Source organism: Hibiscus syriacus, unplaced genomic scaffold (genome assembly GCF_006381635.1).
Source record: "Hibiscus syriacus cultivar Baekdansim isolate YM2019G1 unplaced genomic scaffold, ASM638163v2 tig00011079_pilon, whole genome shotgun sequence".
In the NCBI taxonomy this organism is placed as follows: Eukaryota; Viridiplantae; Streptophyta; class Magnoliopsida; order Malvales; family Malvaceae; genus Hibiscus; species Hibiscus syriacus.
Window position 1 is genome coordinate 1086591 of NW_024062242.1, and position 10653 is coordinate 1097243.

The 10653-nt window shown below is 29.0% G+C and overlaps 1 protein-coding gene across 2 annotated transcripts; it reads left to right on the forward strand.

The window, feature by feature from the left end:
* Positions 1-4858: 4858 nt before the first annotated feature.
* Positions 4859-7465, forward strand: LOC120204604. 2 transcript variants are annotated; one of them, XM_039204667.1, is made up of 5 exons: positions 4859-5074; positions 5171-5598; positions 5681-6019; positions 6517-6877; positions 7328-7465. In XM_039204667.1, the coding sequence occupies exons 2-4, from the start codon at positions 5559-5561 to the stop codon at positions 6795-6797; spliced, it is 660 nt and encodes a 219-aa protein (XP_039060598.1). In that variant the 5' UTR covers positions 4859-5074; positions 5171-5558; the 3' UTR covers positions 6798-6877; positions 7328-7465. The 2 variants fall into 2 exon arrangements, with proteins under 2 accessions (XP_039060598.1, XP_039060597.1); XM_039204666.1 differs by lacking the exon at positions 4859-5074 and having other exon boundaries at positions 5098-5600; positions 5680-6019.
* The last annotated feature ends 3188 nt before the right edge of the window (positions 7466-10653 follow it).

The following is a 10653-nucleotide window of genomic DNA, read 5'->3' on the forward strand; positions in this document are numbered from 1 at the left end:
CTATGTACAATTGACGGCTTGAGAGATTGGGTTTGTAGTAAACAAAAGGTTTAGAAAAATTGGCCCACAAATTATTCCAAATAAATTAAACAAATATATGAGTGAAAACTATAGGTTTAATTTAAAAAGTATTAAATTGATAAAATAATAAACTTCTACGATGAAATGATACAAAATATGATGATGATGATGATATTGTCCCTATATTCAAAATAATATTTAATATTAATAATCTTATATTATAACCGTTAGTTAATACGATAGAATCAAACGAGATAATATATTCTAAATAACATTTCTCAAATCAAACACATTCTCAATTTTATCCGTTCTTCTCAATTGTACCTTTAATCTTTGACATGAAATTAAAGTGAATTTAAATGATTTAGGAATATTTTTGGAGGTGTTTTTGGCTTAAAGTTCCGTTTAAATCATATAAGCATTCCCAAACAATTCATTTTCAATTAAAAAATCATGTTTAAAAAGTGATTATTGACTAAAATCAAGAAATTAAAAAAACCGGTATTTTTATTTATAAAAAAAAACTCGTTGGAAGAGCACTTCCAAACGAAGACTTAATCCCTAGTTTGACCACATATGAATTTATGTTAAGAGATTAAACTTCTAAAATATGAGTTTATATAATTTTAGGAGATATGAGTTTATAATTTTAGGAGATGAAAATAGATTATCGATAAAAAATACAAAAATAACTTAAATATATGAAAATTTTAAATTTCCAAAAGACGACTACTCCATTCGCTGCTTTTTCTATCCATCCATGTCTCCCCGATTTGATCTCAATTAGTATGGTCCGGATTCTAGGCAGAACCCGATCAAGTTTGGGTGTACTATTGAATCAGAAGTGAGGTGATTCCAGTCTTTTATTCATTCGGTTAATTCTTTTCCAATAAGTAGACAATAACTTGATGAACAAGCTGAGTCTTAAACAATCTTAAATTATTTATATTAAATAAATAAATGAAAAGTGGGGGACAAAAATCCTAAGCATTTTTCTGGGGGAAAAAACCTTGGGAACCAAGTTAAGGACATGCAGCAAACATATTTCCAAGACAAAAAGCCCTCAAAAACACTTCAACACATCAACATTTAAAAGGCTTTTTCATAATTTAGACCAGAGGCAACGAATATCTCAAGTTCTAATTGTTCCTAAAATAATATTAAATCAATAACTATCTATTAGTGTAACAAGATAAAAATATTAAAATTTAATATCATGAATAAAAAAAATTAAATTAAAAGTATCATTCTATAATATATATATTTATAAAATTCGATCTGAATTTATCAATCAACTATTTAGTGTAACGACAAAACATTTATAAATTAATTTTACGACTATAATTTTACAAAAAGAAAAAATAAAATTAGTGTAATGATTTATAAGTCGATCGGCCGTAATTTAATGGGTATAATACAAAAATGATCTTTTGACCATGATGTGTTGCTTTAAGTGTCTCGACTATTAAAAGTTACAAAATAATCATCCGACTATTCATATGTTCTAAACTTATCATTTTTCGTTAAAAAATTGATAGCCGTGTAAGCTGGATGTTACATGCTCATTTAGATATGATAAAATATGATCTCATAACTGTTTGAGATGTATTTTTTGACCGAGTCTCTGTTTACATTATACCATCAAACAAGTGCTTGTAACATTATAACGTTGAGTCAGTGCTTGAAAGCAACAACGATGCCGATAGACATCATTAAAATATGATTTTATCATATCTCTGTCACCATATTAACGTCCAGTTCAGAAGACCATTAATTTTTTAACAAAAAAGGACAAGTTTGGAACTTATGAATAGTCAGATGATTATTTTTTAACTTTTAATAGTCGGGGATTCAACAAAAATAATGTTTTATAGTTAAGAGATCAATTTATATTTTTTAATATTCGAGAAAATCAATAAAACAGTGTCGTATAATCAAGAGATCATTTTATATCATTTGTGTACTTTACTCTAATTTAATTTATAAAATTCTAAAATAAATCAAATATATTCATAATATCTAAAAAAATCAAAAAGTTACACATGTTTTTTCCAAAAATAATTATATGAACCCAATTAAATTATGTTACATGGTACTATATTTTTTTATTACTAATAAAAGTTATAGTATTTACATTAATTCTTTTATAAAGCAAAAAAGAAAAAAAGAAAAACAATACTTGTGTATTTATATTAATTCTTTTATAAAGCAAAAAAGAAAAAAACAATACTTGTGTGTATATATACAGATGCGTGTAGTCGGGATGTCTATGAAAAAACAACCTAATATGAAATGTGCTACCGGAAATGTTAATATTTTTTTAACATTTCCGGTAAAGCACTACCTAAAATATTATTTTTTTCTACTAAAAATATTAATATTAGACTATACCTAAAATGTTATTTTTTTCTACTGGAAATTAGTTAGCAAAATTAACATTTCCGGTAAAAAATATATATTTCAATTAGCGCTTTACCGGAAATATTAAAATTTTCGATAATGCATTTCCTTGATCATATATTAGGATATCATACAACATAACTACCCTAGTGTAGTCAGGTTTTGGTCTTCTTTTCATTATATTTTTGTTGTTATTTAGGTTTATGGGATTGGTTTTAAAATATAATTTTATTATTATTTAAACCATTTTTAGGAATTTGTGTGGTTTGAGTTTTTTAAAATACTAAATCTAATCTTAATTCTGTATGGAGGAGATTAGAGGGGAATAGAAGGAGAGACTTTAGGAAAAAGAAAAAGAGTCTCATAATAAATATAGAACTCATGACCTAAGAAAATATGAAAGAATAAAGATAAACAACAACTTGACCAATCGACCTAATATGTAGATCTGGTAAACTTGATCCGAACCGATTTACTCGATTCAATACCCGATATTAACCCGAACATGATGCTTAAATTTGATTCGAAGCCCAAGCCATACCCGACCCGAGCCATACCCAATCCAAAATTTAGCTAAACCAATATGAACACATATCCAATTTAACCTGAATCGGAAATAATCCAAATCGAAATTAACCTGAACTGAAAGCAATCCGAACCGAAAAATAACTCAATTCGAAAGCAATCCAAATCGAATTTAACCCAATTCGAAAATAACCGGGACCGAAATTAATCCGAACGAAAGTAATCCAAACAACTAAAGTTTACTTATGTTTCATAATAAGAGGAATAAAAGTTAGATCGAAACAATAACAAATAAAGTATACTTATGTTACTTATAATAAAAATATTAGATTTATAATAAAAATAATTGAAAACAACTAAAACAATAGAAATAATATTATATTTATAAAAAAAAAATTACTTACGTTACAATTAAAATTTAACAATTAAAGACATAAAGTTATGTATTATTTTTTAAAATTTAATAAAAATATTAAATTTATAATTGAAAATAAAGTTTATTTTTTTATCAAATAATTGTCATTATAAACTTTCCGTAAAAGATTAATATAAAATTTTGGTAACAAGCTCTAACACGTATTATAAGATTATATTTATGTTAAATTATTAATTTATCATTTTTAAATGATGATTTAATTCAAAATATTAAACGATTGAGAATTGAAATTAAGTCTAATTGTCTAAATGATAAGATTAACAAATAAGAATACATATTTTTTTAAAAAGAATATATTAATAATCATATATATACTTGATTAGACTCATAATCAATTCAACTCGAATTGATTTGATCCAAAGTTTGACCTAAATCGAAAATCAAGCAATCTGATATTGACCTGACGCGAAATCTAACTGATCCAATATTAATCCGATCCAAAAATCAACCAGTCCAGTATTAACCCGACCAAAAAATCAATCGATCCGATAATCACTTGACCCAAATTTATACTCAACCGACCCAATTTACCATACACCTGAATAAATTCGAACCAGATCCAAACCGACCCGAATAAATTAAACTGAATATAATCTAGACCCGAAATTACTCGACCCAAATCTGATCCGAATGACCCGTTTGCCACCTCTACCAATATGTTTGCTATGATATTTTGAATAATTTTTTTTATTAATATAAGACGATTATAAGGTAGTATATATTTTAAAGATTTTACACTATTTGATAGTGAAAGCTTAAACACCCTTGTAGTCTCTGGTGCTCAACATGAGACTTTTAAGGATAACAAACATCCTTTTAACCAATGATAATTTAAATAATTAAACCTTGATTCTTCATCTTATTATCATTTATATTGGATTCTTGATGTTTCGTCTTAAGTTAATCTTTACTAGTAACTCTGAAATCGATTCAGACACATAATAATTAATATTAATAAAATGAAAATCCATAGACTCAAGCTTAGATTTTGTATATGTATTATGCAACTTTGCTTACTAACATCTCATAGAGAAAAACTTACTAGAAATTGGTTGAAATATTTCGAACATATCTATAGGAATATACTCGAATAGCATAAACTCTATATTAAAAAGTAAAAACAAATAAAAAATCCAACCGGTTAGATATATTGTTTCTGATTGGATCAGTACGAGGGAAGAACTAAAAAGATCGATCAAGAGTTTGATTTTGAAAATTTTAAATTTTAAATTTTATGTATTTTAAACTTTTTTTACTTTTTTGTTATAATTTATTTTTATTTTTCTTAAAATTTTATAAATTATCATCTGATATTCATCCCTATTGGTAAGTAAGGCGACTAATTTGCCCCCAAATTGCAATTGTGTTTGGAAAATGATAGAGAGGTAAAGTTGATATCGTAGGACAGATCAGTCATTTTGAAGAAGACTACTTTAAGCCAAGTATATGAAACCCAATGAAAGGAACACATCGTTCTCTTTCTTTTCTGAACCGAAGACTTCACTTTGCTTTTGAGCTCATTTCAAAGCACCAAAAAAAAAACCCCCAAGAAAATATGCAAAAAGAAGCTTTAGTTATATTGTTTTACAATCTCTCAAGCTCATCTTTGCTTCTCCTTCTCTTCCTATACTCCTTGTCAATTTTGCTTGTCAATGTCTTCTTCTTCGTTGGAAGCTACCCACTCATTCCAAGGTCTCTGTGATTTCCCATTGTTGATTGAAGAAATTCATTCGTGAATTTGTGTTGTTTGAATTTATTGTGTTTGTCTGTTCCTTGTTTCGTTTGCAGGACTCGAAATGGATACGATTACAAGTTTTCAGAGGAAAAAGAAGAAGAAGAACAAGAGTATGGCGTTGAAAGGTATAACTATAAGGTGAACTTCATGGAAAACGACCACCTTGTGGCGGACATAATTCATGGCGGTGATTCACTTGTTTTACTGCAAGACAATAGCTTTCGAAAGACTTGAAATGGTGTCGACATCATTGTCGAGGAATCCGTGAAGCCCCACGATGATGATGATGATGATGATCAGCTTATCACGAGTGAAGATCATGAATATTATGTAACTTGCTCCACTGAATAGTCGTCACCTTGCTCAGATTCTTCTGCTGATGATGATACTGATTTGCATGATCATGAAAATCAAGACGGCCCCACTCCTATAATCTCACCAATGGACAAAAGTTACATGGACAATGATGAAGATGATGATGGTAATATGCATGTGCATGTATTTAACCTTTATTAACATTATCACATGCTGGCCTGATGCTTACTTTCTGTTTGTTTCTGCAGAAAATTTCAGTGACCCAGAAATCAAACAAAGGGTGCAAGCAGATTTTTCAAGAAGTGACAAGTTTTTTGTCATAGAACCAAGAATGGAGTCTAAGACGCTACTAGCTGAGGATAAAGATGATGAAAAAATCTATGGAGATTCTTACACAACCGGCTCAACATCAAAGAGCTCCTCAGAGTGGAGAAGCTCAATAAATTGCAGAGATTCAGTAACAAATGATCCATTTTCATCTTCCTCAATAAGTTGTCCCAAATGGGAATCCTACACAGTATTTCAAAAATATGATGAGGAGATGGTGTTCCTCGACAGAATCAGTGCACAAAAGCTCCAAAAAACAGGTAATATATATATATCTGGGATCTTCTGGGAAACTTCCAATTTTCCGTTAGATACCTACGAAATTTATCAGATCTCCATCAGTCAAGGACTCAAGGTCTTCAAATAGACCTCTTCGCTTATCGGAGTCACTAGAGCTCATAGTCTTTGAATAGAGGTCTACAAGTCAACTACAATGCATAAGATCTACAAGTTCAAATGATCTACCAAGCGAATATCTATTTAGTCTTCTGACCTCTTCACTTATCGAGTCATTATAAATACTCTTCAACATGAAAGGTTTGGAACCTCTAAGACCTAGAGACATTCTTCTTCTTTATCTTTATCCTCATGTTCAACCATCTCCCCTATAAAAACATCCGTCAACCGTAGTTCTCATTGGCCACCATTTTCCGTATAGCAGTAAGCGATTGATGAAATAAACTTGTTTTCATCGACAATATATTTAGACATATGAACAATGCATATTTGTCTGATGGATTTGAAATTGTTTTTCCAGAGTCGCTGAGGTTCATTCAAGCTTGCCCAAGATCAATATCCGAGAGAATAGTCCACAGGTTTGGCACAATGAACAAAAAGCCATCAGATATAAGACAAAACCCTTACCATGAACTGGAATCTGCATACGTTGCTCAAATTTGCTCGACTTGGGAAGCACTCAATTGGAACTACAACAACTTCGAATGTAAACGAGCCGATCGGAAGGATTTCAACTGCCTCGCCATGGTTGCTCAGCAGTTCCAGGTTCTTTTGCAAAGATACATCGAGAACGAGCCTTAGGAGCAAGGGCGGAGACCCGAGGTTTATGCCAGGATGAGTCTTCTTGCCCCCCAAGCTGCTTCTGGTACCTGAATATCGGGGTAAATCATACTATTTTTCTTATATATATTTTAGGGTAAACTATGTATTCAGCCATCAACCTATTTTCACGGTTTTGTTTTGGTCATTCAACTCTTATGTTTTTAAAAGCATACCTAACGTTATGTTTTAGTTCCGTTTTAGTCACTCACTATTAAAAAATTAATTAACAATGATGCTGACGTATCATCATAAAGTAATGTCATGTCATCATTGAAAAATATAAAAATTATCACGTCAGCAGTTTTGTTTACTTTCTAACAATGAGTGACCAAAATAAAACAAAAATGTAATGTTAGGTATGATTTTAAAAAAAGTTAAATGACTAAAATAAAATCACGAGAATATGTGGATGACTATATATGTAATTTATCCTGTATTTAATATCTTAAATGAGTAATATATATTGATAATTATGAGATTGTTTTCTCTTATATTGATGTGGGGGTAAGATTTTGAAGAAGATGAAAGGGATGAAGGGTTTGGGTCAAGAATCTCAGCAGACACATTTGGAGTGATAATGGAGGATGGAATCCAAACCTTCATGAATTTTCTCAAGGCAGACAAGGAGAAACCATGCCAAATCATTAGAAATTTCTTTAGAAAAAAGAGAAGAGGTTCAGTTTACCTTACACTCCTTCAACTCATGAAAGAAGTTAATGCCAAAGTACGTTCTCAAATTACATCTCCTTTATAACAATAGTGATTCAAATATTTTTAAAGTGGAAATATATGTACTAATATATAAATTTTCGTATAAAAAATGTACAATTAAAATTTTAGAGTAAACCATTAATAAGATAAACAGCTGACATAAAAAAAATTGATTTTCAAAGTAAAAACATACTTACCCTGAAGAACACATATATCTACCACTGTTTTGTAATGTAAAAGATAATGTTCTCAATAAACATTATTGAAAAAACTTTCCAATTCTTTAAAATAAGTTTATAGAGGGTATAATGCTAAAAATTAATCTTAATGTTTGATCAAATAATCATTTTGATTTCTTTCTTTTTGGAGTATTTTGACCCTCAACGTTTTTCATTTTAAAGTAAAACAACTCTTAACGTTTGACTAAACAGTTACTTTAATTCTTGTTTCTTTAGAGTATCTTGACCCACAATATTTTATTTTAAGACAAAGACCCTATTTTAGAGCATTTTCTATTTATTGACTTTAATAAAAAAAAAGATAATTTATTAAGTAACAATTTTCATCTACGAATAATACTTTTTATCCCACAATAAAATATTGTGAGCTAAAATATTCAAGTAAGAGTTAAAGTGATTATTTAATCATATTTTAATATTTTTGTTCTTATCATCATGCCTTTATAGAGTTTTGTCCATCAAGTAGTTAGCTAAATCTTTAACAATGGGTATTGTTTTCATACTGAAATTAGTCTTCAATACAATACTAATCATTGAAAGTTTAGTTTTAGGTTTCAATTTGGTACCTAGACTTTATTTATTTTCAAAACATACATACGTTTAGTTTTGGGTTTTAATTTTGTACCCTACCGTTAAAAAATTAACAAAACTGTTGATGTGACATTTAAAAAAATCAATGATGGGTGACATTATATTATGCTGACACGTTGATATCCCCGTAAGTTTTTTAGCGGCGATGTACTAAATGAAATATAAACTAAATGTTATGTATGGTTTTGAAACAAAATAAGATTTGAGTACTAAAACGAATAAATAAATTTGTGTGCTAAAACAGAACAAAAGTAAATATATATTAATTATATTATCTGATATTTCTAAAAATTTGAACATGAAAGAGCAGACACAAAGCAAGAACATGAAGATTGGGTACAGGACAATGGTAGCTTTAATTTTTACTTTTGCTTTAGTTCAGTTATGGTTTTGTCTACTAAGGATTTTTAGGGTTTGGTTTATGAAAAGAAGAGAAGCAGTAACAGTTTCAACAATCACACATGCATAGCAACACAATGAAAGGGAATTTGAGCATGCCACCACTCTAAAGGACATTACTACAAATATATAAAGAAATCTGTCCGCTGAAACAATATATAGCAAAAATTAAATGTTATTTATTTTCTATTTAATTGAGCAATTTTATCGACAAAAGAATCTTTTTTATAGATTTCGTGTTCGAGGAGTTATATATGCACCGTATGTGTACGTTGTAAGAAGTTATAAAATTATGAACATGTATTACCTTATAATCATAACATATTATAAATAAATGTTGCACGAATTATATTTGTTTCCTAATGTATATCTGAACTCATGCCAGAAAACAAAATTGTTTGACATTGTCGGATAATAAATAAATAAATAATAATGTAGCTAGAATCTTTTATTATTTAACTAAAGCAGTTATAAACAATAACATTAGTTAAAGAATCTGAGACAAAATCATCACCTAATCATCATCATGAGAGACTAGACCTAGATTATGATTTAGGCACCAAATAATGAGAACTTCTTGAGAGAAGAATACAATGAGAAATCATCAGAATTTTAGTCTTATTTAATTGACTAAATAGTAAAATAGAGAGAGCAAACTAATATTATGGCGGGGTTAAGGAGATGAAAAACATAAGACTTTACCCGTACTAGCTTGACGCAGTCGGAGTAAGAAATTTATTTCCGTGTTAAAGGTCAATTTTATTATTACTCCCTAGAATATTCAAATTCATAAATAATTATAATAATTCGATTCATGAGTAGCATTCCAAATAACGGACTTAATCACTTGGCATCTAGAATCTTGAGTATTTCAAACTCATGATTATAATAATCATTTTTAACATCGATTTAATCTTTAATCATTTGGTGGATTATATTTGTTTTATCACTTCAACAGTTGATATTAAAAATAATTTTATAACAGGAATGAATGCACAATTTTATATTAATATACATATATATTAAAAAAAATTATTAAAAATTTAAGAGTATAAAATCATAAAACTATATAAAATACTAAATTACTTCATTAATAAAAAATATAAATTGTATGATCGCTCTCAAACGTCCTCCCCCATACTTCAATGTTATGTCTCGTTTTTTTTATATGTTTCTTATTATTCTTAAGGTTGAAGTTAACCCAAGAAAATATTTTTTAAAAATTAAATAAATTTTTATCTTCGCCCTTTTTCAAATCTGATTTTTAAATGTCAAAAAATAATAAAAAAACTTTAAAAAGGAGGAAAAAATCCCAATAATTTTGTTCATTATACAAGGAACGTGTGGACAAGGGTGGTGGGGAAATGCAAGGCAAATGGGACATTAATGTCTGTACCTAGAATGGACTATACATTAATATTATATTATATATTCACAAAAATAATATAATATTTTATAGAGAATCCAATTCATTATGTGCTGCCTTTTGTTGACCGTGAAATATCAATTCAATCATTTCTGCCTTATACTTTAGTCTACCATTAAATATAAGGGTAAAGTACACAAATGATACATCGACTATATGATAATATTTTTTTGAGTCTCATGACTATTAAAAGTTATAAATAATCCTTTAACTATATGGTGTTTCTTTGTTGAGTCCCTCGACTATTAAAAGTTACAAAATGATCACCCAACAGAGAACCAACGGTGTCTACACCGAACAGTAAACCAGCATCATCGATCCAGCCCGAGAACAAGGCCATCAACGCAAGAACTAAACACCACATCAACAGAAACCCAAACAACCAACAACAGATCGAGAGAAAACCAAACGACAACAGATCAAGAATAACCAACCAAAACCCACATGCAAACATAACACAAAAAGCAAA

Excerpts from the sequence above, each read along its gene's own strand:
- LOC120204604 (XM_039204666.1), top strand. The coding sequence starts at position 5,559 with ATGGACAAAAGTTACATGGACAATGATGAAGATGATGATGGT. Across the intron at positions 5,601-5,679 it reads ATGATGAAGATGATGATGGT|GAAAATTTCAGTGACCCAGA; the intron begins AATATGCATGTG and ends TTTGTTTCTGCA. Across the intron at positions 6,020-6,516 it reads ACAAAAGCTCCAAAAAACAG|AGTCGCTGAGGTTCATTCAA; the intron begins GTAATATATATA and ends TTGTTTTTCCAG.